Source organism: Balearica regulorum, chromosome 4 (assembly GCF_011004875.1).
Source record: "Balearica regulorum gibbericeps isolate bBalReg1 chromosome 4, bBalReg1.pri, whole genome shotgun sequence".
In the NCBI taxonomy this organism is placed as follows: Eukaryota; Metazoa; Chordata; class Aves; order Gruiformes; family Gruidae; genus Balearica; species Balearica regulorum.
Genome location: NC_046187.1, coordinates 33,229,549 through 33,256,969, shown reverse-complemented (window position 1 = coordinate 33,256,969; position 27,421 = coordinate 33,229,549). Strand labels below are relative to the sequence as shown.

General features: G+C 50.0%; 1 protein-coding gene and 1 long non-coding RNA gene across 3 annotated transcripts; both read right to left on the bottom strand.

Annotated features, from left to right (window-relative positions):
- Positions 1-1,585: 1,585 nt before the first annotated feature.
- Positions 1,586-26,036, bottom strand: PRAG1 (PEAK1 related, kinase-activating pseudokinase 1). Of its 2 annotated transcripts, none has more exons than XM_075751670.1 (6): positions 25,902-26,036; positions 22,931-23,325; positions 19,680-21,520; positions 10,517-10,674; positions 6,369-7,108; positions 1,586-2,916 (listed from the first exon to the last, which is right to left on the bottom strand). In XM_075751670.1, the coding sequence occupies exons 2-6, from the start codon at positions 23,285-23,287 to the stop codon at positions 1,879-1,881; spliced, it is 4,134 nt and encodes a 1,377-aa protein (XP_075607785.1). In that variant the 5' UTR covers positions 23,288-23,325; positions 25,902-26,036; the 3' UTR covers positions 1,586-1,878. The 2 variants fall into 2 exon arrangements, with proteins under 2 accessions (XP_075607785.1, XP_075607786.1); XM_075751671.1 differs by lacking the exon at positions 25,902-26,036 and adding an exon at positions 24,428-24,586.
- On the bottom strand, positions 16,655-19,578 carry LOC142601716 (uncharacterized). Its single transcript, XR_012835287.1, has 2 exons — positions 19,358-19,578; positions 16,655-16,751 (listed from the first exon to the last, which is right to left on the bottom strand). It is a non-coding gene; the product is annotated as an uncharacterized LOC142601716 (long non-coding RNA).
- Positions 26,037-27,421: the final 1,385 nt, after the last annotated feature.

Genomic DNA, 27,421 nt, shown 5'->3' with positions numbered 1-27,421 from the left:
TAGCTCTGAAAAACATGCTGGGCTCCTTCAGGCAGGTTCTCCAGCTGTTTCATCACTCTGCTGGCCCACATGAGACCACATGCAGCAAGCCAGGGCCAGACTTTCCAGGGCGATGTGTCCAGGATGGTCCATGGGACAGCAGATCCCAAGCCAGAAGGCTCCTGCCACCTATATTGGAGGGAAGGGGACCCAAGAGTCAGAGGCAAGAAAGCCAGTGTATAAAAAAAAAATCCCCGAGGGCCTCAGTTGGAGCCATCCCACATTCTTTCAACAGGCAGGGACGTGCACAGCCTCCTCCCTAAGGGGATCAGAGGAAATTCATTGCAAATGGGTGCCCAGCCAAGGAACCATCCCCTCCCATCAGCAGCAAACATAGCCAAACAAACGAAAAAAAAAAATCCGGGTGAGAAGCCTGGAAAAGATTCACAGAAAGTATATGAAGTGTCAAAAAAAGGAATTAAAATTCCCTCAAGAGAGCAGGCTGGATCTGGAGGTGAATCAAGGCTGGAGGAAAGCGCTCATGAATTTCTCCCTGTTTTGAGCTTGGAGTGGGGTAGCTCAGCTAGTGCCATCCTGTCTCAGCTAAGCTGATGGTGGGCTCTCTCCATGTGTCCCCAAACCTACCCCTTCTCCAAGGGCTGCAGAACTAGTGCCAGGAGCAGAGCAGCTCATCTCTGCCTTGTGTTGGGTGGAAGAAAGCAAAAGCAGCCCACAACCTTTTGGAAAATCAGTTTTTCTGAGCAGCAGCACGGCCTCTCTACCAAGCTGGGTGGCTGCTATATGTCCGGATGGAGGGAAAGGAGCTGGAGGGAGCCAGGCCAGCTTCTCCCTCTTCCATTGTGCTACCCTTTCCTCGGACGTGTTGGAGGAGCATGTTTGCAGTGTGCACAGCCCTATGCATTTCTCATTCAAACACCAGCAGCAACAGACTCTCCCAGACCAGTGGTCTTGGCCTTTCACATGCCAGCTCATCTCTCAATCAAGGGGTTAAATAAATGCTAGACACAAGGGACAGGTGAATTACCAAGTGAAGGGAGAGAGCTGGAGGGTTGGGGAAAGCAAAGCAACTTGGCTCTGACTTCCCCCCCGCAAGGCCTTGGAGGTGAATTGGGGATTTTCCATTTCATTAACTTTACAAGGGGTAATTCCCAACATGCAGCATCATCCTCATGAACAGACCCATCCTGGGCTCTCTAACCCTTTCACAACCAACAGCCTGTGCGGCTGCACCACTAGACAGGAAAGCCATGCTACATTAGTATCTAACAGAGGTAAAATAGGCAGCTAATACTGAGTTGCCCACAGCAGAAAATACAGCTGAGAGACAGAAACAAGCAGTAATTTTTGTTTTTAAAGCGAGAAAAAAAAAGATGCCAAAACTCACAGAAGAAAAGCCCCTCCTGGTTCTCCCTTGCAAAGGAGCATTATGTGAATTGCTCCTGCTCCCCAGGAGAAGCAGCCAACCGTTCATCCCTGCTGCCTGCTCTGGAGAGCGGTGGTGTTCCCGGGCAAAGAGGCTCTGATGCTCTGGGGGGTGTGGGGATCAAAGGACTGTCCCACAGGTGCAGAAATCAACTCAAGTACATTGTGCTCATTACAAACATGCACACACGCAGGCAGGAGTTTATTAGTCCACAGACTTACCATACCAAAAAAAATAATAATCCCCCAAAATAGGGGTAGGTTCCCAGTTCTGCCTGCTTGCAAATTAACAGTGCTGAGGGTACTAAACAAGTCTTGTGCACTCTGATCAGAGCGCAGGGCAGGAGATGAACGTGCATTCCCAGGTGATTCAAGCCACTCGCGTACAAAGGGGCTGGGTACCTTTAGCCGCCAGGCAATCGGGAGCCCTCAGCTGCTTCCAGGACACACCCAAGGTCAGAGCAGCTGCAGCAGTTTTAACGTATGTGAGAGAGAGGCCGGCTCAGCAGACGCTAAGTACTGGCAGCACAGCCAGTCCTCCAGTTCAATGCTCCGCTCCGTGTCCACAGCCCTCTCCGCAAACTTCATCATGAGCAGGGCACGCTTCATGTCCACCCAGTTCTGAAGCACCTGGCGGAGGGCTTCCTCGTGGCTCAGGGGCTGCTCGGTGAGGTCTTTCCGGGGCCCCCAAAGCAGACACTGCAGCATCCGCTTCGCCTCAGTGATCCGCACACGCTTGATGGGATCCGCTTCCAGCAGCAGATGGGCCAGCTGCTGGAGCCCCCGGGAATAGATGGACAGGCTGGGCAGAGCAGGGAGGTCCTCAGGGCTGTACTCCTGCTCTCTGAGATGCACCTTCTCCTCGAAGGGGTTGGGCTGGTGCAGCAGCTCATAGATGAGAATACCAGTCTGAAACTCATCAAACTTCTTGTACTGAGAAGCCGACACAATCTCCGGGGCCAGCCGGGCCTGACTCTTCTTCAGTTTGGAGTCTCCAGTTCCTGGCTTCTGTTTGGCTTTCAAAAAATTGCTGATGATGAGGCGGGGTAGGTGTTTGTCATCTTTGGCTTTCACACAGCTCATGGGGGGCTTGCAGGGGACAAGCAGGAGGTTCTCCAGGCACAGGTCACGATGGATGATGCCGTGCTCTTTGAGATGCTCCAGGCCGTTGCAGAGCTGGAGAAGCAAGAAGCAAACGCGACGTTCGTACAGCTCGGGCTTGGCTTGGTGCAACATCACTGAGTCCCTCACAAAGTCGGCGGTGGTCTGGCTCGGCACCTCCCGGGTAATGACCACCACACAGTCGTGCTCGCTGGCAGTGCGGGAGGGATGGAGGCCATCCCCAGGCATGCTTTTCCCCACATCTGAGGCCAGCAGCATGCTGGAGGGAACAGAGGCCACAAAATGTCCACAGTCCTGCTGGATGTTGAAGTGGACTGGCACTGCAGGGCTGCAGTATGAAGCAGCCACCTTGGACTCCTGGGTTTTACAAATCTGTGAGGAGAGATTACAAAAAAAAAAAGTCTCATCAGTCAGTGTCAGAGACAGGGCAGAGACCAGAAGTTCAGGGGTTGGTTCTTAAGATGAGATTTGCAGATGTTAAGGAAGATGTGAATAGAAGCAGGGTGCGCATTCGTCCCTTTAGTACATTAAACTATCTCCTGTCTTGAGGACCTTTCTTGTCCTGCAACACTCCAACCTTAGCAACCAGGTATCTGGGTCCCATTTCTAAGCATGCTTTCTTTGCCAGGCAATGCCCAGTATTTGCAGAAAAGGAGGAAGGTAGTCCTCCCACAAGTAACTCCTGCAGATTTCGTTTCATTGCCAACAGAAGTGACATAGCTTTTACATCACAGACATCATCCCTGCAGCACAGGAGACATTTTGCAGAGGGAAAGCAAAGCCTGTGGCATAAGATGTGCCACCTCCATCTCTGGAGACAGTTAACACTTGCATGGATGAAGCCCCACGTGATGTGATGTGGCTGTGAGGGTGGCCCTGTTTGGAGTGAGGGATGGACAGAGACCTCCAGCATTTTCTTCCCACCTAATTCTCCTCTGGAGCCTGGGAGCCACTGCCATGTCCTCCTCAACCACTCCACTTCCACGTGTCAGTGACTACTCTCAAATCCCTGATCAACGGCTAAGGGAAAGCAGCAACAAACTGTACTCATCAGCACAGGGGAAAACCACCAGAGAGAAAGTAGGAGCTGACGACAGGCTTACAAATAAGTAAGAGTGCAGCAAACTTGAGGGGACAAAAGCATTTTATAATCTGGATTCTCTGAAACCCACATGACTTATCTTCATTTTATTCTGTATTTTAGCCTTATGACTGCATTAAAGACTAAAACTCAAACCCAGGTTTATTATAGGAGCATCCATTAGCCTATGGGGCCTTTTGGCATTTCTATTATACACGGGTTTTTTTCCTTTTATTTAGTGATGTATTTATATCTCACCCACAGGAATCAGCAACAGGCTGAAACTCAGCATAAAAGGATTCAAACCCTGAAGCGTGCCACTGCCAGTCACAGCATGCGTGCAAAATCGGACAAGAAATCAATTTTGCCTCCGAGTTAAAATGAATGCAAGAATAGAGAGGAGCTGGAGAAGTGGGCTGCTTTTGTATTCCTCTAGCAAGGGTTTGAATCTAGGCATTTGCAGGTAATTCACTTAGATGGGATGATACTGTGGAGATGGGGCATTTCAAATCCCCATTGTCCTCTCTTTTCTAAGCAAAAATATCCTGCTGTGGCTGCATGTTTATTTCATGAAAAGACAAGCTTTGGAGAGCTAGGAAGACTGCAGATTAACACAGTGGGCCACAGGAAGACACAGAAGGTCCCCAAAGGCGGGGGAAGCATTCTAGCCCTCTGCCGAACAAGCCCGCTTGTTCCTCCCCACATAGGGAGGATGTGTAAGGCTTAGGAAAAGGGGAGAAACTCTTGCAAGAGAGGAGTCTCTAGAAGAATAACTGCAACCAAACGAAGGCAGGGAGACCTTCCCGGGCCAGCCATTCTTTGTGACTTTAGCTGCACCAGAGGCATCCTCCATGCAGCAAGCTCCAAGTAGGAGCCTGGGGCGGGGTTAGTCACGCATCTTTCAGTGGAGAAAGAAGCCAAGGCGTGGTGCATATCTTGGCGTAATTCCTCCAAAGCCATTTCACGTAACCCTGGATCCTTCTAACTGTTTTATACGTATCCATGTCTGCCTGTGTACAGCCCAGACTCTGGCTTCTGCTGCTCGGATTCTGACTCCTCGGCTCAAGTCAGATCCTCTGCTGATTTTGAGCTCTCCAAGTCTAATTTTAACTAGAGGTCTGTGATCTCTCATGTCAGAAAATCTGTAAGCCAGGAGAGACAGCTAGGGATCAGCCAGTTGTAAAGCTTCACAATTATTCTCTATTTCAACTACCAAAAGGAAGGTGGCACACAGGAACATTGCAGGAGGTGTACGCATGCACGTGTGTAAACACATACGCAACTTCGCTTTACACTGGTGCAGAATACGGTCCTGTCAGAGTGGTTTTGGCTTTGTTAAGGCGCTCTGCAGTGTAACAAGGGCACAGAGTGACAAACAAATGCAGTCCTGTTAAGAGATTGAAATGTGCTGTTTCTGCCTTACCATGAATTCTGGCAAGAATTCATGTGCTCCGGTCATGGAGCTGAGCCTCTGAACCCCACCTAACATGGGAGGCAAGAGCAAAGGTGTGCATGTGCCAGAGGGAACCACAGATTTCAAAGGAGCACACCAGTTCACCACGCAATTCTCAGGTTTCAGGAGGAAAGTCATAATGGATTAGGTATAACAGGCATAACAGGCAAGGGAGGCTGCAGTTCTGAGTGCTGGACAAGGGGTGTTAGGGTAAGACCTCATCTAACTCCTGGTTATCTATAGCCCCCCTGTTGGGTTGACTGTACTTCCTTTAGAATATCCACTGGCTTTAAAGCTATCACTTAACTGAAACATCCCCCCTGGGGTTCATAATTGTAGAAACGATTCAGCAGAGATTTTTAATTTTTTTTCTTGCTTAATGCATCTCTGACAGTGCTTTTTGGGGAATTATTTTAGGTTTTGAGAACAACCTGAAGAGTAAGAGGCAATGAGATGCCCCTAGGGTTGTCAGAATAGAAATTAAAGGCTCTGTATTCAAGTAGTAACATGGGTCAAGAACCCAAAATCCATAGGATGTGCATGGAACCGGTTGAATAAGCTCACTTATCTAGGTTTCAAAGAGCTGAACTATTGCACTTGAAGTTTCCATTTCAAACATGGATTCCGTAGAGTTACAGGAAAATATTTCAGACCCGACCTTGCACAGCATGTCTAGGTCAGCCTCACATTGTTTAATCGAGATCTGCAATACTTTAACAACGCCTGTAGTTTCAAGATCATATAAGCACATGGTTTCTGGGTCAGAACTTCCACTTAAAAGGCAGGCAGAGGCAAAAATGCTATCTTTTGAACAGCCTTTCATCAGCTTGTGTCATCAGAGGTGAATGCCTCAGTTTACAACATAGTATTTGCACAAACACTTTTTAGAGAGAAAGTGGTTGGGTTGCAGACCCTACTAGTCTGCAACAATAAGCATCTGACTGGCATTTCTTTCAAGGAAAATTACTTCTCCAAATTAATCTTTGCAAGGGCTAGGGGAAAAGTGGGAATTTTGGAAGGGGTTTTGCTTGCCAAACTTCACTTGTGAGAAAGACAAGCAGAGAAAACGGGCCATTGCGTGCTGATGTGCTTCTCGAAGGTGTACCACCAAGTTTGCTTCCCACTCTTTCATTCAAATCCATACAACAGAAGGGGAGAAAAAGAAGCTTGAAGGTTCAGTCCCAGCTCTGCTATGAACAACCCCCGCAGCCTTGGGCCCGTGGTTCTTTGCCTGATCCTCCCAACTGGAAGATGGAGATAAGCCTGGGCACCTCCTGGGCATGGACTTACCTTCACAGCATAGGTGGTAGAAGGGTCCTTGGAGCAGGTGGCACAGTAATATATCGCATCCCCCGAATCGCAGCAGGGCTTGTTGCATGCCAGCTTGAAGAGTGACCAGTTGTTCTCACTGAAGTGCAGCTCGTTCTTCTGCTCCCGCATGAAGCAGTCCTCACATTTGGCAACCAGGCGGCGCAAGGACTCGGCGTAGAGGGCCCCCAGCTTGGCATACACCCCCTCCTTACTGTCGATGTTGCTCAGGAGGTTGTGGAGCTGGAGGCTTGAGCCTGATGACACCTGGCTGGACACACTGAGCTGAGAGGAGGAAAGGGACTGGAGGTTTCTGCTGGGGGCACAAGCCCCTGTGCTTTTACCAGTAGCTAAGCCCCAGCAGCCATTTCCTTTGGAGCCTTTCTCCAGGGACTCAGAGGAGGAGAAGGTGCCGAGGCGTCCCCCCAGGCTGGCTGGGTGGGCAAAGGGATGGTCCTCTCGGAGGCAGAAATTGCTGTCGGAGTGGCTGACATTCAGCCTGGGGCTGGCAGCACCGGCTGCTCTGCCTGAAGATGCCTGTCCCACAAAAAAGCCATCTGGGGAAGACACCGTTCTGCTCACTGTCTTCTTCTGGGGCAGAGGAGGAGGGCAGCCGGGGGCAGAGGAGGGACCATCCTCACTAGAGGCGGGAAGGAAAGGGACAGGGGCAAACACTTGGCTCTCAGCTGGAGGAGGCGAGTGGTTCGGCTCAGATGAGTGCCCTAGGAGACAGTGACACACAAGAAGATGCCATGAGTGGCTCCTGGGGGCTGGGAGCGCAGGTCCCTCTCCATGTCCCTGCTACCCCCACCGGCTACCTCTCCCAGGGGCCTGGCTGGGAACAAAGCAGCAAGCCAGGTTATGTCTGAACCCAGCACACAGTCCTCATCTATTCACAACTGCAAAGCTTCACTGAAGGGGTTAGGGATTTAATCCAGTTTAGTGCAGGAGGCTTGCAAAGCAGCCTGCAACCAGACATATAAAGAAATGCCCCCCCCCCCCCCCAAAACCACTCCCCTATGACCTGCATACACAGTAGTAAAAAGCTAGTAGAGGGTAAATATTTAAGCTGTGATGTCATCCACAGGGACGTAAGAATGAAGAACTGAGAATATGAGGACAGTCTCTTAAACACAGCCCGTTTCACCTGGGAGCTGCCACCCAGTGCTTCAGCAGCACGGTGTGATAAGGAGAGTGACTCACAGTCCGGTCCTCCAGCAGTACCAGAGCAGCCCAAGAAGTATATTGAATCCGTCTCTCTGCCTCACGCTGGGTAAAAAGTCCCTGGGCAAGGCCTGGGATTTTAGCATCCTCCTGAAAAAATCTGGCCTCCACCCCCCTCCCTGTCCCCCAGCTTATTGCCAGACCTCTTTGCTCAGAAGGCAGCCTGGCCCCACTACATACCACTAAACCCCAAGCAGCTCCACATGCAATCTGCATGGATTGGGATTAGAATTGGGATGGCTGGCTTATTTCAGGCAGCTGTAGCAGCTGTTTTCCTACCCTCTGGCTAGACTGGAGACAGGCAATACAGTTGCATGTCATGGAAGAAGGGGAAGGAGCGGGGGAAAAAAAAAAAGAAAAAGGAAAAAAGATGATTTGACATTGAAATAAAGAGCAATAATTTCAGGTCATAGAGACAGAATGAATAAGGAGTGGAGGGGTCTGCACAGGAAATTTAAAAAAAGAAACAATTATTTCAGAGAATTCTATATGCCACTTGAGTGACAGTCGGGACTTTTGATAAACTTGAGCTCTGCTAACACCTTGCATACAAGTGTAAGCCTTGCAAGGTTGCATGCTGGGGTTTTGCTCGAAGCAAGCTCAGCAGATAGCAGGATCTATTGCTTTCTTTGAATCCAGTTTCCAAAGCTGGAGAGTGGTAGCAAGCCATCCTTCTCCCTCACAAGGCTGCAGGTGAGGGTTCAAGCTGCCTGCAGGCACTTCCTCACAGTGGCTTTCTGCTTGCTCCACAGGAACGCCCTGGGGCGGTTTCACATCAGCCTGAAGCAGGCGCTTGTCTCATCACAAGCCTAGTGACTCACCAGCTCTCACACACAACTCCTAAGTGCAGGGGCTCCGATCCCTTAGCTCCCAGCCTGTCCTGGCATGTCACGTGCAGGCTCAAAGCCCTACCAGCCGTGACAGAACGGCAATCTCTGTTAGCTGCTTGCCACCTGAGACCACATGAGGCGAGGACAGGTCCCCTAGTTCTCAGCTAGCAGAGCGGGTGCTGGCACAATCTGTCCCTCCCCACCAGAGTTTGGTAGCATTACATCAATTTTCATTTGTCCCCTCCACTGCAAAGGCTGCCTGTGTGCTCCTGCTGCAATACACCCACCCCATCCCAAGCAACAGCATTGAGAGACGCCCCAGGAATGAGCAGCACTGATTTCAGCTTCTGCAGAAGATGAGCTTCTCATGTAAGGCAGTTTCGGCACCCCATTTCTGACAACACGCTCAGGAACAGCTCTGCAGGACACGTTGTGAATCAGCACACGTTTCTTTTGCCCCAATTCCTGGGTGCAGAGCTATCTGACTCCTGCTGGGCCCTTGTGCCAGGTATCTGCCTGCATTTTACACCCAATTGCTCAGCAATTGACTGCTCTCCAGTTTCAGCTGCTCTGCAGCTGCACGGTTAACTGTGGAGCCCATGGCTCAACAGAGATGCATGCCCCAAGCTTTAATGAAAGCCCAGACATCTGCATCACACTCTGTTGGGTCCACAGGAAAGATCTGCATTAAAACCCCATCAAAAGCCACAGGCAGGGATGGTTCAGCATGGCATCTCTTGCCGCTTCCAGTCCAGAGGATACAACCAAGAGATTCTTCAGCATGCAGCCCAAGAGCAAATCAGAAGCATCTCTGCCAGGACACACAGCTGAATCCGCATTTCGAGAGGCAAGATTTACTTGACAGAGTCTTACAGAACAAACGTCAGTGCTGGAAGTTTTGGCAACCAGTCCACACACCTAGGCCACAAACGCCAAATTGCTCTTACTTTTTTTTTTTCCCCCCAAACGTGACGTGCTGCTAGGCTCTGCCCCAAGCACAGGTTAACAAATGAAATCTTTTTACAACTTTCCTAACAGTGCTCTGCACCTTCAATGTAGAGTCCTTCTGCATGTCAAGGGCTTAAAACCTCCCCCCCTTCATATTTTAACATCTGACAGCATAGCCAATTAATTTGAGCTCACCTCATTCAATGATTGACTGCATAGCTTCTTGCTTGCATCAGCAAGAAAAACTGCATTCAGGTTATTAATTTAAAAACTCAGCTTTCCCAAGACGAGTTGAAACAGTTGCTTCTGTTAGTGGAGGCAGAGAAATCCTCTTGTTCTGTATCATTTTTGACAGCAAATTGCTTCTGTGCCCAGCAAGTAAAGATCGAACATATGTAAGTTTTTCTTCCCCCTGTACAATTTCCTGGCATGGTCTCATGCTCAGACTCCAAGTTAGCGGTGGAAAAATGGAGTTTCCAGAGCTCTGGCTCTTAATTTTATTGCTGCACATTGTTGCTCTTGGAAAGACAGAACTTCTACTACACGAAAGTTGCTTTTGCAAAGGAAATACTTTCTGAGCTGCTGAACACGTTAGTGCGTGTCTAAGTTACGCACTGATGAAAAAAGTGACTTCATAGTAAGTATTTTTTAACCTCAGTTAAACGAGTGCAGGCAGATTTTTTTTCCCCTTCAAGAAATAACTGGGAACACAATGAGAGGCAGGGATCACCTCTAGCACAAGATTCCTTCTGGTCCTACTGAAATGTATGGAGGACTTTCTATGGCAGGGCTATTTGTGGCCTCGTGCAACATATGAAGCACAAGCAGGATAAGGACAATTGCTTTCAGATGGAGGTTTTACCCAGAGAAGAGGAGAGCCACAGGATTAATTATTTTGGCACTTGCCAAATGAAAAAGTGAAAAACCCATGATGTTGGCCTGACTCTGCCACATTCATCTTCAGTCCATCAAGAAGCAGAGGGTAGGAGAAGTGGAACTGGGGGAGCTAGATGATGGAACCCTCATGATCCCTGCTCTGAAGATGCTGCCCCTGCAGTGGGCCTCAGGATGGAGGTAGCTCCTTCCTCAGGTCCAATGCTACCTCTCCCACACCCAGTGGTCACTTACTGCCATCACTGCCGGTCTGCGTGTCTGAGTCGAGGCTGTCAGTGGAGCCAGCCGTGAAGCTGACGTGGACGCTCCTGAAAGGTGGGCTGAGGCTCTCGGCAGAGCTGTTGCTGACCCTCTCCAACTCAGCGTTATTTGGGTTCATTTTCAGAGCGTGCCTAAAAGAGAGTGAAAGAGAAGAGTCAGACAGATGGCAAAAGATACTCTGCATGCACTTATGCATGGAGTCAAGCTGAGAGCAACCTTAGCTTAGTCCCTGCACATCTATACAGACACTGTGCAGCCTTTTACCACACCATAGTACCTCATTCCTCTGCATTTTTCTTCTTTCTCCAGCACCTGGGAATCACATCCCCCTGACACTGAGCAGGTTATAGCCTTGCAGCCCCCATGCCAAACCAGCTGTGCTTCAGCAGAAGGAGAACCACTGAGCCAATAGCATGCAGCCCCAGACTGCCACCTCCGCCTAGCCCATGTGTGGTCCCGGACCACATCCCGTCTTTGCCACCGTCACTGGGAAGTGGGAACCCACCAGTCTTTGCCTTCAGTAAAGTTCTCAAGGGAAGGGAGTGGCATCGCTCCTCCCATTTTACAGAAGGGCAGGTTGAGGCTGGGTGTCAGAACCCAATTCCTTCACGGCAGAGGCATAAGTGGAAGAAGAGTCCATCCCTAGCAGCTGTTGTCTCCTCGGTACATCAGAGTAACAACTGACACCTTCTGAAAGAAGCAGCGCCTCTGCAGAAAACAAGTGTCTGCCAAACTTAGGACCTACCATGCAGCTTCTAATGCAAGACCTACAGTTTTCCATGCAGCTTCCATCTAAATAAATAAATAAGCAAGCCATAAACTGGGCTTACAACCTGCTGGGTCACAGTTTAAGTGATCAGTTGTAGGCAAGCAGGACTTTTTGCTAAGATAAAGAATTTCCCCTGCATTTTCTTCATTTTTTCCTCCTGGAAAACAACAGAAGCTGTTGAAATCAGGCAGCACATCAGAGCACAAACACTCCTAGCTTTGCTACAGTTCAGACTCTCTATCGGCTAGCAAACAAAGGTTATCAGTCCACATTTTTTAAGTAAAATTGCCAATCTGCTGATAAAATTCAACACGTTGTTGATTAAGAATGTAAAAAAGGTTAGTGGAAGACTTGTAAAAAAGAAAAAGGACTTCCATCAGCTATCTTGCTGGAAGGTATCCGGTGTTTCCTAATCATTCGGCTGAATGGCTGCTGAGAAAGACAAACAAAAGACGTGCATGACCGTTTTCTTGTGGCACCCTGTTCACGCGCACAGGATCCCTCCTCTTCCAAAACCCCCAAGCACAGCAGATGCCATGGGAGATTTTTATTTGAAGATTGAGAAACGTTTTGTTCCCCATCCAGACAAAGCACTTAACTCTCATGTCCACACCACCACATGGAGAGCAGAGTGTATGAGAAGCCCGGAAGAAACTTCTGCCAGACTTCCTCGTTTGCCGGAGCAGCCTCGGTCTAAAAATACTCAGCGGCTGATGAAAATAAGGCTCTAAAAACCACCTCAGGTATAACTCAGCAGAGACACTGGTTTTGCACCAGTGATGAGTTTACCACGGCAAGCCTCTTGGGGTGATTTACAAAACTTCACAATGCACCATACAAGTCCAGTTAAAAAATAGAGAGAGAGAGAGAGAGACATTGAGGTTTTTAGTTCTGTTACTATTAATGCTGTTGAAAACAACCAACTGGTCCTAAATCCTTTTTTTTTTTTTTTTTTAATTATTCTAAAGATATATCTTTATCCTGTAACTTTAGTAATTTGGGGGGAAAAAACACATGGGTACACACCCATGCGGGTACACTGTCTGACCTGTCAAGAATCAAAGAAGCATTTGAATCCATAAGAAAAGAAGAAGATTTTGCAAGAGAGCTGGTCTCAATTCACACAGATGAGATGCTTTCTAACACATGCCTCCCCCCCCATCCCCCCCCCAAGAAAAGTTGGTGCATTTCTGTTTCCTTCCCATCACAAACACAAATCCGCAGAGCTGCCTTACCATTCCCGCACTCAGAGAGAGATGGGACTTTGCTCAGCGGGGTCCAAGGTCCACCGCGCGCAGCCACACCTATTCCTCCAAGCAACCTGGGCGCAATGCCGCGTCTGCCAGGAACGTGCTGGCTGCTGCCTTTGCCGAGCTCAGTGTCGTGGTGAAGTCAGATGTACGGAGAGCCCCGTTTCCTCTCCGTACTGCTGTGACTTTTGTTAAATGCAGTTCCTGAATAGGCACACTGAAATAGAAATTGTTTGCCGCTTAAACGACATCCTGCTCTTGTTTCAGATGTTACAGCCGGGCCAGCTAATACCGCCTGGAAATACCTCTGCTTTGCATCTCCCTCTTTTCCTATGAGCTGCTTGAAGCCCAGGCTGCAGCCTGCACAGATTAAAATACTGCCCACTATACCAAAGAATCACTGAAAACACTTGCTAGGGTCAAACTCTTCCGTTTCAGTAAAGTTCCACCCCAAGAGCTGAACAACCCATCGCTGCCTCAACCTGTGGGATCCCAATTTACAGCTAACCTGAACTTCCCCTGCTCTGACAGTGTTCCTTTCCACCACGCGTGACTGCAAGAGCACAGGCGGCTAATTCTCCATCTCGCCCTTTTCACCAAAGGATACTGGAAACAAAGAGCATCAACCTATCTTAAACCTGAAGAAAATCTTCACGATTGCTCCCTTACCAGCTTGCTAACATCTGTGGGCTCCACCCTCCTTCAGAAAGATGTAGCAGTGATTAATTTACCTCCATTTCAAAAATCCATACTCAGCACCTTAAGTGTAACCAGAAACTTCAAGAGCAGCACCATAGCCTGCTTCCTGTACCAGTGCATAAAGAACAGCTCACAAAAGTCAGCTCTCCCAATCTGATAACCTAAAACCACAGGATTTCCAGCTCTCCAAATTATTCTGGTGGCTTTAAATACACTTCAATTACTCAACATACTCCATGCAACATACTGCCATACTCAGACAACCCTTCCCATTCACTATTCTCCAGTTTTCCCCAGCCTAAACAATTTCATCCAGCTGGCTTTCCACACCATTCCCACAGTCCAGCCTAAAACAAGTCAAGGTTGCAAACAGCAGTCTTGTAAAAAAAAAAAACAAAAAACAAAAAACAACAAAACCAACACAACAAAGCAAAACAAAAAACCCCAAACCCACAAAAAAACCCCCAGTTTGGAGTTCTGTAACATTGCAAAGGGACCTGGATCATTTGCCATGCCCCACATCGCATCTCCAGCCAGAGCATGCTTTGTCTTTCTAGCGATTCATATTTGAACAGTAGCCATGTGTTTAATTTCACATTTCTTAACAGATTGGGGTCACACCTGCTGCAGGACTCCAGCATCGCCAGCTGTGCGCCTTGCACCTCTCGGACAGAGAGTGGAGACGGGCACCAAGGCACGGCTCCCCTAACCGCAGCAGACACACGTGCCCTAGGATATCGCCCCAGGGATCCCTCGGACTCCAGGCATGCCTTGGGCTTGAATTTTCCGCTTGTGATTTGACACGTGGATCTGGTTAACTTTCCAAAAGCGCAAGGGAGGTTTTGAGTGGGAGAAGGCCACTCAGAGGCAAGAGCTGCAAGGCTCCTGCTCGCTCCTTTCCAGCGAGCGTCACACATGCAGCCTGCTGGCAGCAGCGGAGGATGCTCGAAGGCATCTCTCCCCCACGCAGAGACCGGATCACAAGCAGCGCCCGCTCTGCAGCCCCATCATGGGGGTTTCCCAGCCTTGCTGTGCCGGCAGGAAGGGGTCACTCCTTCTCAGGACAGATGACAGAGAGGCTGAGGTTTCTAAATTATGCAACAGGGGAAAGAAGCAGAGGAGAGCAGAGAACACACAAACCACCACAAACTAAATCGCAGTCCAGGAGAAGTCTGGTGATAATGTCAACAGGACACCCCCTCCCAAAATAAAATACTGGAACTAATGCATGGCACAGAAAAAAGCCAGACTGCATTACAACATCAAACACAACACATGGCTGGGCATAATTATTACACAAGAGGAAGCACCTTTGTACCATATGCCTGTCTATCATGAAATGTGAATAATTATATCTTCCTCCTCCCTCCACTGCTGTTTCTTCCAGCATCTTCCCCTGGATGAACAGGGCAGTTAAAAACCAGCGTACAGGAGCTTACAACATTTGAGACTTGGATTTGTACTTATCCTTCTGCTACCAGCTGGCAAATGTGGAGAAATCAAAATTGAGATAAGGGAAAGAGGATTTTGAAACACTGCTAGCTCTGTCCAGAGGACTACATCGCTCCTCCCTTTACCGAAAAGGTTTTATGTAGTACAGGTTAAGTTGAAACAAGGGTTTGGAGTCTGGAGATGCAAGGGGAAATTCAGATGGGGTGCAGAATTAAGATGGTAGGTGGGTCAAAAATTAAATCACTGCATGCTCTGATATGGTGAAGAGGACAACAAATCTCATTTCAGTTTCCAACTCCGTGCTTTAAGTGGTAAGATAGGAAACACACAGAAAAGTGAACTACTTTCATTTTAAAAGAAACAAACTTTCCTAAAAGATTGGCTGATAAATCACAAGCTTTAAAAAATGATCCACTGGCAGAAGCAGCATAAGAAATCACTGATTAATTTGAGACAAAGACACAGGGGGAATCCAAAAGGTGTATTCCTTCCCTGTTCTGGAGCATGATTCTCTCTCCTGCTTGAGCCATACCCTCCCTCCCTTTGCTTTATTTACTTATTAATTATGTATTTAAATAGACTCCACCCAGAGTTTCTTATTTATTATTATTATTTTAATAGTAATAAGTCTGGCTTGTCCTAAACCAAACAGGAAGTCCCTGCTGTCATCCACAGCCATGGAGAAAACGGTCAAAATCTGGGACCCATGTGACTTTCAATTGCATTTGTAACTGCCACAGCAGCTCCAAGCCAGTCTGCTTTTGTCACTGGGGTACGCACTGACACTGAGCTCCAAACAGAAACGGGTGCCTTGGGAATGGTAAGAAAAGGGGAATATACTGTCTCAGGTGCAGCGCTGCTCCGCCTCAGATTCCTGGCAAAACCCACACAGCACAGTCCCACCAGCCAGCACCACCTCCCCAGCGAGGAACAAACCTGGCTCTTTTCCTGGTGATCCAATTCCCAACATCGTCAGTTTTTTGTAACGTTCTTGTTTTCTGTTCCCTCTGGCAACAAGCGGCGGCAGCAGCAGCACCGTAACATGCAATCTTGGCATACCTCAAGCTCATTTGTCCTGGCTGTTTTCAGCAATGGCGGGTGTTGGGATGTGCCGTGCTACACGCCTTTCTTACCCCAAGCAAGCCCTTTCAGCCAATTTCAGAAGCTATCTGCGGTGCTGCCTTTTGAAGGTGGCATTAATTACGATGAAAACAGCTTGAGAGCCAACAGCTCAAGATGCAAAACAGCATCGCTGTTTCCTTTCTTTAAGAGGCATACGAAATAAATTAACTGCCAAGGTTTTGCAGGCTAGAAGGAACCGTTAGGATCATTTAGCCTGACTCTCTGCATAACAGAGACATAAATTTCAGCAAAGATTCATCCTTTGTGCCAAGAAACTGAAGGCCACGCTACAGCATTTCGCACCAAAGAACCTTTAAGTCGTCATTGCACATACAAGTGCAGGGGATCCTGGTTCCTCTGGTGAGCTCCTTCTGTAGCCAACTACCTTCCTGGCTTTTGGAAGACCAGCCACCATCTTCCCTTTCCAGTCTCTTTCTTCTTGTAATTCAACTCATTTTCCATTCCATTTCAGACCAAGCATACCTTAAATATCTATAATCCTTCAAACAAGCAGGAAAAAAAGGATTGTATGAAGAAATAGTCACAAGAGGACCAGAGTAGCTTTATATAGGATGAAACAGGCACAAATTAATTATTTTCCTTTTTTGTGCCAGCTTTTAAAACTCCCTAAAATCTCTCCTTCTACCATCCTAAGAGATAGCTTACTGCAAAACCAGAGTTTCCTCAGTGTCTGGCAGGAATTTATCCTGTAAAAACTTTTTTCCCTTTTAATTGTTAGGGCCAAGATGAACAAAACAAAATCTACAGACTCACTTTTTTCTTTCTCTACTTTGAAACTGATTTGAATACACGTGCAAGTTTTCTTTAAAATAAGCAATTAAGTTTAATTAAGAAAGTCAAACAGGCAGGCGTCATTTTCCAGTATGAAATCAAGTATCTTGCTACAGCTTGAGATCTAGAAGAAAAAAAGATGGTTACACACATTTCCTGCAGCTGAAATGAACTCTGATTTGCTAAGCCCCAACCCCCAAAATTATGCCACAGTCTATGCTGGCTTTATCTACATTGATCCATCAAAGGAGCCTTTGCAGCTGTGCAACCACAGACCATCTTGGGCTGATGAGCTCTGTCTCTGTGAAGGACTACATAAGCATAACAGAAGTATCCGTGGTGGTTCTTCCATTACAGACAAACACATGCGCACAGACTGCCCAGGCCTAGGAGAGTATGGATGTCTCTCAGAGGCATCCTTGTGTGCAAGACCTCCTCCCTTCCTTCTTCAGGTGTTCAGCTGCAGCCCAGAGAGACCAGAGGAGATGTTCCCCCAATACCAGGCAAGAGTCATGCCATGATCCAAAGCTGCAAACAATGACTGCCCAGGGTAACACAATCTTGCTATGGTGATTTTAACCAGTTGTGCACGTAGCCATCCCTCCCACCGCCATGCGCAGGTAACAACATCCTGGTTTCTGCATCGACACGCTCAGAGAAGCCATGCTTCAGACGAAAATGAGAGCACTCTCAAAGCAAACAAACAAAGCAACCAGCTGGGTTTGCATAGCTTGCGAAACCTGCCATCTGATCAAATCACTCCTCAGGCTGGCGGTGCAGCGGTTTAGTAGCCAGAGGGAGAACTATGCTCTTTGAGCAAGGTGCCCCGAGGCTCAGCTGCAGGCATCAAGGCATTTAGGAGACAAATACATGTAGCACAACACATTGCCTACAGCCACAGGGGGCAAAAGCACCTACCTCAACCACCTGGGAGCATTTATGGCTCTGCCAGATACCCCAGTCATGGATGCCACGTGTTCCCTGACCCCAGTTTCCCTCCCCTCTTTCACACAGGCTTTCTAGCACACAGATGCTTTCAGAATGGCTCAGAAGCAACTGTTACAGTTGGCACAGCCCAATCACATCAGGAGCACGAAACAGCCCCTCTGAGGACCAGAAAATGCTCCACACCCCTCAGGAAGGCACGTGGAAGGCAATAGCAGGGCATGCTTCTGGCTCGGAGCACGGCTGGTCCGAGCCACCCAGACAAGGAGACACCCTCACACATCAAGGAGCCCCACACCTCCAATCTCAGCCCTCATGAAGGCAGAAAGGAGAATCCGAGCACTGCCAAGGAAGCATCCTTGCCCCCAGTTCAGCCAAAGGGCTCTGCATGGTGGCTGCTCCTCCATGAGTGGAAGGAGGTCCCAGCACCGCAAGTGGAAGATGCTGCTGGGATACATATTGCTGAGTTTGAGTGCCACCACCCTCCTGGCCTGCCCAGTGACCTGTGCTCTACAGAGGAAGGAATCAGGTCCTAGAAGACTTTCAGCAGGCAACTTGGCAGTTCCTAAATGATTTCCTACTTGACAACATTGTATCATCACGGCTCTGCTGGGCCTCAGCCACCCAACACCTCACAAGACAAATACAACCCCAAGCGACGGGCTGACAGGAGACATCAAGGGGCAGCAGCCACAAAAGAAAGTTCATAGGGTCAAAGCTAAAGCACACCTTAGGGTCCTCTCTGATTTTAGAGGCAACAGAACGCATCTGCGTGCTCGCTTGCGGACCTTTTCTTTCCTCTGACTCCAGCAGACACACAGCATCACAGCAGGAAGCCCAGCATTAAGGAGAACTAAACTCTCTCATTCATCTCTTCCCTTTCCTTGAGAAATCTAATTTGTTCACCACTTGGTCAATTTAAAACACTAGTTCCCTGGGCTAGCCAACCCTAAAAACATTGAAAATTCAGTGTGAGAACAAAACAGAGGATGGGCCAACTCAACCACAGTCTCAACCTGGAGGTCGTTGATGCCTACGCATAAGTTTGACTACGGACCCCAAGAGCAAGTTCTCATCTGAACACCCATCCTTTCTTCTCTCAACTTTTAAATCAAGGAGCTGGAGTCAAATCTGTTGCGCAATGCACAGTTCCAGGTAACGAAACTGATGCACACAGTAAAGTAAATACTGGACACCCACAGAATGTGAAAGTATCCCTCCCCACTATGATGGGCAACCTAATCCATTAGTTGCATGGAAAGGAAATAAATTTTTCTTCCTCCATTTTCTCTCTTTTTTTTCTTCTTTTTTTTTTTTGGTGATACACACAGCTGCAGATACTGAATGCACACAAAGTATCGGAAGCCTGTTTTTTTTTAGTTGCTTAGCAGAGCTACTTCCTTCCCAGATGGACAGCTCGCTCTCATTCACATTTGTTTCCTAGGGCCCGCAGTCACCCTGCCTGCAAACCTAACCTGACTTCCAGGAGAGCGGCGAAGGGAAGGCTGCCTAAAGCCAGACAGCTCCCATGCATCATGAGCGCACATTAGGCAGGCTCCAATTACCTGCTTGCAGGCAAGGAGTCCTCCCTGGGAACTGCAGCTTCAAGAGTTAACCTTGAAAGCAAAAAGACATTACAGCCAAACTGAAAATGAGGGTTTCAGAGGCCCTTGCTATTAGCACCAAGAGAAGTTGCCCAGTTCCACCTACAAGAGAAGCTCACAACCTCACATTTTCTATCCTATTCAACATCAAAGCACTGTGCTGAGACAGAATGAAGCTGACCTGGGAAACACCAGCCATCCCAGGCACAGACCTTGTTCTCATTTGAATATTGGGACCTGAGACCATATCTTGTAGCCCTGAAGGGCTTTTGCAAGTACGCACAGCATTTGAACCAGGACTTGCAAAGATCTGACAGCTTTTCAGAGTGAAAAAGTAGTTTTTTCAGCCATGCAGTCACCTCCCATGCTCCTGAAAGCCCACCTTTGAACAGAAAAGGAAGAAAAAAAAGAACAGGAAGCACCTCCTAGTCAGTCAATCCCTGCAGCAAACCTCCCAATTAAACAGTTAACGGACTACCACGCGCACACTCACAGGGCTGTACCTGGACTGCTTTTTTGGCGGTGGTGGCGGTGGTGGTGCAAACTCCATGCCATTGCTCTTGTCTTTAGGGAAATCAAACGAGAAAGACGATGATTTGCTGATCCCAGTCTGGCTCTCCAGCATCAGGCCATCATCCACAAGGTCGGCACCAGCTCTTCCATTCTCAGCTCCTGCTGCCCATGGGTGGGTTAAGAGCTCCTGCTCCTCCTCCTGCTCCTCCTCCTCCTCTATCCGGCACTGCTTGGTCCATGTTGGGGTATAGTATTTCTGTCTCCTGTCATAGGACAACCCTGACAGGCCTCTGCTGGACTCCTCCACAGAGACCCCGTTGACATGAGTGCACAGAGAAGAGGAAGGGGATGGCCCAAAGGCACCTGTATCAGTATAGCTCCTTGACAGCAGCTGAACACCAGCTCCGTCATGGCTGTTGTCATCACCAAACCTTGCCACATGGGAGCTTACCGGGGGCACACGGCTCCCCTCACTGCCCAGCTGGCTGTTTTTGGACATTTTTGGGGGAATGGCTGGACTCTCAGTGACCGAGGTCTTGGCCGGAGCTGCTAAATGAAATCTTGGGCTGTTTTCACTTCCAGATGCTTGAAAAATCTCTCCAGGCTCAGTGGCAGGTAATGTCCCAAAATCGGGGTGGGAAGTGGGGCTGATACACGGCCACTGAACTCCCACCGCTGAGTCAGGGCTGCTGAGGAATATTGTCTTGTGATCATCTTCAGTGTGCGCCGTCATTATAGTTATCTTTGCTGCCACCTGGCTAGTGGAGTCCTGGTATTCCTTCTCACCACCCAAAGCCCAGCTGCCATCCCTCCACGTCCCGTCAGCTTGCTCCTTGCCAGTGCTGCGGGCCAGCTTCTCTGCTTTTGCTTGTCCACCGACAGCCTTCAGCTGTGCCTTCTTCCTCTTGGTGCTCTCGGCGTAGATGGGATCACCGCGGGCTGGCTCGGCGAGGCGAGGGCGCTGTGGCTCCACCACAGCCTGCTGAGGAATGCTTGAACCCTCAGGCCGGGGGCCTCCGGTGACAGAGGGCTCTCCAGGGAAAGGCGAGTCCTCATCCTCCTGGGACAAAGCAAAGGCAGCTGCCTTGCTGCTCCCTGTGCTCTCAGGGAGGGTGGCAGGCTCAGCGTGGAGAGCCAGCTTCTTCCTCTCTGAACACAGGGCATAGGGGAGAGGATCACCTTGGTCTTTTGTGATGCAGAAGGCCACGTTCACAGCTCTGCGCTCCTCTTCACCAAACTTGACCACCCTGCCACTTGGCCTGGGAATCTCAGGAGCATCCCGCTGCCTCCATCCGCAGGGAGCAGTGCTCTCCTTCTCGCACCGGGCACCCTTCCCCTCCATGCAACGTGGCTCCCGTGAGACCGGGCGCTCTCTGCGGCAGTCCGTGATTGAACAGTACTCGCCCCCTTCGCTTTCAAAGCTGGAGGAGAGGCAAGCACAGTCACCATCCAAATGGAGCGCTGCTCCTTCTCTGGCTTGAGAAGAAGGGTTTCTGCTGGAGTTCATGGTGCTTCTGTCCCCCAAGGTGGACGGATTAGGGCAGGGGGCCTGATGCGGCAGGGCAAACTTGTCTTTGGATCTGTCCTCCTGCTTGCCCACCTCACCCACAAGCACCAGGCTGTGGATGGAGACATTTTTCTCCACTCGACTCTCCAGGCTGCGAAGGCCCACCATGGAGTAGCTAGAAGGACAGCAAGACAAGCAGTCGCTGGGGGACTTGTGAAGGAAGGGCTTTCTCACACCACTGTTGCCAAAATTGTCGAGGCAGATCCGCTGTGCATCTCCTGATTTCAGAAGAAGCTGTTTACCAGAAACCATGCCCCAGCTGACCTGCACGGGCCAAAGAGACAAATGCACTGTCAGAATGTGCATATGCTAAATGAAAGCGAAATTAAAAAAAGAAAAAAAAAGAGAGAGAGAAAGATAGAAGAAAGCATAGCTCCTCAGAAAAGTCATCATGCATTCACCGTCTGTTTTGCTCTGTGCTCACCCCACCAATAACTACCGCAAACCTTTTCTACTTAAATTATACTTGTCCTATTTCCTGGACCATTTGCAATCCTTGCATTACCAACAATGGCAATGCACTGAAATAAGGCATTCTCCTTTCTCTTCCTATGGGTTCGCTGCCAGAAACATGTCCAACCTGTCATCCTGTCTGCGAATCACCGTGCAATTAAAGATTCAGAGAGGGAAAGAATATTTGCACCTCTCTCTGCTTATTTTCATTTCACTTCACACTGCTGCTCTGGAGTCGCACACTCCAGAGCACAGGCACAAACTGTCACAGGTTATCCTGGGAGAGCAGCTTGGCTGTGCCCAGCAGTAGGGACTGGGGAGCAGGTGGGGAAACGTATCCGAAATCTCTTCATCCGAGGGAGATCTATCCTGCTTGCCAAGGGAGGGGTGGAAGGGGCAGGGAGTAACACGTGCCCGTGAAGCGATCCCCCTCCCATCCCAGGGTGGCAGAACCCCCTCCCATAGCGCAAAACTCAGCCTGGGGCCAAATCGGCGCACACAGATCAAACCCAACCGACGATGGCAGCCTGCGCTAGCGTGCCCTTCACCCCTAGAAGAGAAGCAAAAGGAGAGCAACGGGAGGCTAAGAAGAGAACCGGTGAGCCCTGACTCTCCTTGGGGGCAAGGGTGGGAGATTGGAGCACATCTTTGCCACGGGCAGGGTGACAGCAGCCCATGCTTCACTCTGCATGGCTGGGGCAGTGCTGGTATCGGCTGGTCAGGGAAAGGAGTGAACCACCCATCTCAATTGCAACTCCAACCACCAGGGCTTCCCAGTTTGCAGGCAGGCAGCAGTGCTACACCCCAGAGGGCACTACTGCTCTGGCAAAGGTTGGGAGCCCAAGGAGCTGGGCTAGGAAGGTAGGGTGCCTTCCTCCTCACCCACGAGGGCCATGGATCCAGTTAGCAATGACTGCAACCAGACAGGATTTCTTTTCAGTATATCTTTCCAGGAAAATAACTTTAACCTGCATCCTCATTTAAAATCCGGAAGTTCCAAAACAAACAATGTGTTTTTAAGCTCCTTTACACATGCCTTGTGAGCAACAGCTCATTCAGCTTTAGCCAAAGACACTCTGAGAAGCCAGTTTATGGCTTAGAAACCCGAGTCAAGACCAGAAGGGAAAACAAAGGGAAGGAAACCGTTTTAACAGATATTCCTAACGCTCCTGAGGAGAGGTAAGTAACGGGAAGTCATGCTTTGACTGGATTAATCATTACCTGTGACAGATCTGCATTCATATTCACATCCGCCCACGTGTCAGAAACATCTGAATTTATCATAGTTGGCTTCACAGCAATTGTTGGCTTTGAGAAGGGGGAGGTATTTACACCTTCGTCTTCCAACGTGGGGCTCTCAGGCTTGGTCCTAACTCCATTCGGGAGCACACCACAAGCTCCCACGTCCGGGGGTGTTTGCAGCCGATGGGAACTCTTTGGGTTGAAGCAGTTTTTGCATGAGCCGGGCTTCCAAACGTGTTCCACAAAGTCACTGCACGCAGACATCTTCAAATCCTCGTGGCTCAGACTGAGCGCCCTCTGCGTCTTCTGCACTGTCCTCCGCTGCTCATTTTGCATCTGCTCCCCAAAGCCGCTCTTAAAGATCACCTAGTTATCTGAAAAAGCACAACACTGTCTGATTAGTTTGGTTATGCCCCCAAATGGAAAGATTTTTAGTAGGACAGGTGATAATTACACTTACTCTGCCTTCATCACAAAGGCTTATTGTTTACAAGGCTTTTTTCACAGCTTAGCTAAAGCCCACACAATCACTTTAAAAAGCCTCAACTTCTAAGCATAGCTCTGTAATAGAGAGGACATCAAGAAAGCAGCATTCCTATGTGATTTAATTCCCTGTTTAACGAGCACATATAACAAGCCTCATGCAAGGTTTAGATCAAGGATAAAGGGAAGAGGTCTTAGAAATAGCTGTTCACAGCCCCAACAAGCAGAGCCAGGCAGGAAAAACTTCTCCAAAGTGGCATCCTCTCTCTGGAAAATAAAAAAGCCTGAAGATACAAGGACCAGAATCAGCGAGTGTAACCAAGGGGACCGACAACAATCTTCCTTCACCCAGAAGCACCACTGTGATTACTGCCGTGGTACACAAAGGCTTCTCTCCCACCCAGTGCAACAGAAAAGGCAATCAGCAAGGCTGGGGCTGGCACTGATTTGAGCAAGTGGCTGGCAGAAAGCTCTTATCTGGTTTGCCAGGAACCACAAATAACAGTGTCAGCTCACTGAAACGATTCATTGTCTGCAAAGGGAGAAACGTTTTGCTCTTGGATTACTTACAGACAAGGATCCCTTCCCATCTTCCTTCCCCAGGAGGAAATGCCCCAGGAACACCACATTCCTGCATTCCTGTGCCGCCGCCCCCCGCACGGCCAGGTCTGATTGCGCTCAGCCAGTAGCTACCTGGAGCCAACAACTTTGGAGATACTTCAGAGGAGGACTCCCACAAAGCTCAGTGGATGAGGGAAGAGAAGATCATAAAATGTAACAAGATCAGGAAAATTGCAGCCAGCTGCTATGGGTGTCAGGGCACACAAGTCCCACTCCTCAGATCCTTCCCCACCTAACCGACTTTAGGTTATCATCTCCCAGCCAGCTGATCCCAATGCAAAGGCAAAGCAAACGGAGGCTCCTTCCCCAAGGGTCTCTGAGTGAACAGGCACTTTTACACCCCAGTCCTGACCGCACAAGAACACAATTTACCAGCCTGATCCTTCAGTGCTTCCTCCACACAGGCACACTGCAACACCACCATAGCTATGGACACCTTTGCACCTGCACGTGCCTCAAAACCAGCCCGCGCTTCAGTAAAGCCTCTTGCCTCTGGGCTCAGAGATACCCCGGCCATCCTCTGCAACAGCCACGCTACTGCATGGTGAAAAGAAAGAATACTACTAAGAACTTGGCTGGGACAAAGTCAAGTGGGAGAAAAGCCACTGACCCACGAGCATCATCTGAATTCAGATGCCACCTTTGGGAAGGGAGGCTTTGATCAGCTAAAGCGTTAGTACCCAGACTCCTTCTGTCTGGCAAGCTGATAAATTAGGGTCTGTTTCGTGAAAGAGCAGGAAAAAAGGGAATATAAATGTGATTCACAAATCAGATTAGTGCACGTGTCTGTCTTTTTAGGGAAGAGACTGTTTTAGACAGGTTTTTCCATGGACTTCACAGAGTCCAAATTAACCAAAGGACGGCAAGTCACTCTTGGATGTACCGCAACACCTTCAAAAAGATTAACATTATTCGCAGGGAAAATATCTTTAAAAAAAAAAAAAACAAACACCATTCTAGCACTGTTGCTTTGTTTCCTTTCAGACCTAGCAAGCAGTGTCCGGCATCACCCAAACTTGAACAAGTGCCCTGATGAGAGCCAGCAAAGAAAAAAGAAAAATCAAAGGGAGGGAAGCAGGGACCGGAGCCAGAAAAAACTCTTCACTTCTACTGTAGTAACCGGCGCTGCCAAGTGCCTTTTAAAGATCGGGATTTCCCTTTATGCAGCTAAACCAGCCGTTGCTTCTCGCCGCCCAGACACCGGGGCAGGCGGCGCCGTGTCCGCAGGCCGGCGGGGCAGCCGGCACCCAGCCCGCACCAACCCACCCGGTGCCGCGCGGGGAAACCGGCCGGACCCGGACCCCCGGGCAAGCCGAAAGCCAGGACCCGGGGCTGAGGCACCGCCGGAGTCCCCGCGCCTCCCGGGGCACCGGCAAGGACCCGGTATAAAGGCTACCTGTTATGTAGGAGAGAGATGCTAGGACGCGGCACCAGGATGCTCCGGCGCCAAAAAAAAAAAACCAACCCAAAACCAAAACCCCCCAAAAAACCCAAACCGCCAACCCGAACAGCTCTGGCTGCCGGACGGCCCCTCCGGGGCGCCCGACGCCCACCAGGACTGGGAAAAGTTTACCGGGCAGGGCCCGCTGGGGCTCCCGGGGCGGGCGGCGGTGCCAGTCGGAACCGCTGCGCGCCCCGGGCCGGCTTCAGCCCTCCCCAAGCCCTCCGCCCGCATGCTCGGTGGGCGCCGGCACGGCACGGCACGGCACGGCCCGGCACGGCCCCGCCGCCTCGGACCCCCGGCAGCCCCGCCCCGGCCCCGAGCAGCAGCGGGGTCCCTCCCAAGCCGGCTTTGTCCCGGGAGGCGGAGGCGCGGTGCCCGCCCCCAGCCCCCTTCCCCGCTCACCAGCCTCCCGCAGCGGCGAGGTTCGGTTCCGTTCCGCTCCGCTCCGCGCTGCGCCCGGCCACGGCCGCCGCCGCCGCCACCGGGCGAGTGGTAAGCGGGGCCCCGCGTGGGCCGGGGGGCAGCGGCCGCTCCGCCCCGTCCCGCCTCCCGGCCCGCCCCCTCGGGGCACGGCGTGGGCGGCAGCCCCAGCGGGGGCAGGGCGGCACCCCTCGCTCTCCCCGCACACGCGTGTGTTCCCTTTGCACAAAGCACATCCACTCGCTGCAGGTTGCGTGTGCCCCTGCAGCGATACCCCCCTCTCCCGCCCAGCAGCGGTGACGCAGACATGCACCGTCTCAGGGACATCCCCCGTGGGTACCAACCCCCTCGGCACCCACATTCTCCAGCAGCCCCGTGCAGATCCCGTAGGGTCCTCCCCACACACCCCCACACCCCTTGCAGGGACAGAGCCAGCATACGCACACCCCGCACCCCTGCACCCCAACACCAGGCTTGAGGATGGTCCTGGACCCAGCTGGAAGACGCTGAGAGCCAGAGAGTTCACTCGTCCTCGCTGAGGTTGCCAGACAAGGACATGGTGAAGTTCAGCCCGAGGGGATGCTGTGGAAAGAAGAGACTTTGCAGTGACTGAAAGCAGGATTTGACCCCGCCGTCCAAAAAATGCAGACAGCATCTCAGGAAAATCCCAAACTTCTGTTGGCCTGGGAGCCCGGGGGTCATTAAAAAAGAGCAGGATGAGGTTTTGCTCCCTGTAGTGTCTGAACTGCGCTTTAGAGCAGGCTGGAAAAGGAGTGGTCTTCCTCACCCTGGTGCTTGCTTTGTGGTGTCTAGTTTTGAGCATCTAAATTTTCCAAAACTAGGGAAAAAAACCCCAGGTCTCCCCCTGCCCTGGTCAGGGCCTTAGCTCAGCTCCTTGCTTAAGCCACTGTTCCTTAAGTGCAACAAAGCATTCCCGGTCTCAGGCATTGCAGGAGAAAATAGTGGATTAAAAAGGCAAATAGGTGTGTGTAATGGGAAATCCAAACCCCAAGTAGAAAAACAGAAGCCGGAGATATTCATGGCACTCATCGCTGAAAAAAATTACCCTCTTGGGAGCCAATCATCCCAGTAAATTCTTCCACTTCAGGGAATTTGGGCAGTACTGCGGCTTGCAAACCTTTTCACTTGCAAACATCCTGGCTGGCAGATCTTCCGCCGTTAACAGCTGTCTGCTCATACTCTCCCTTCTCTTTCAATCAGTTATTAAAATAGTCCAGAGATCCCACAGTAAGCAGAAACACAGGAAAATATGGGAACTCCACCGGTTAATTTGCCACATTGCCATGAGGGCATCTGCCTAACAGACCTCCCACTTCCTCTTTCAATCAAATCACTCGCAATGTGCTGTGTCTTTTTGCATGTGGGATCCCAGTACCAACGCGCCGAGTCGAATGAGTAAATTAGCTCTCAGAAACGCCTTAATCGTGACAGAAACCTCTCTTCTAGCACAGAGCCACGTCTCATCTGTAAGAGTGGAAAAT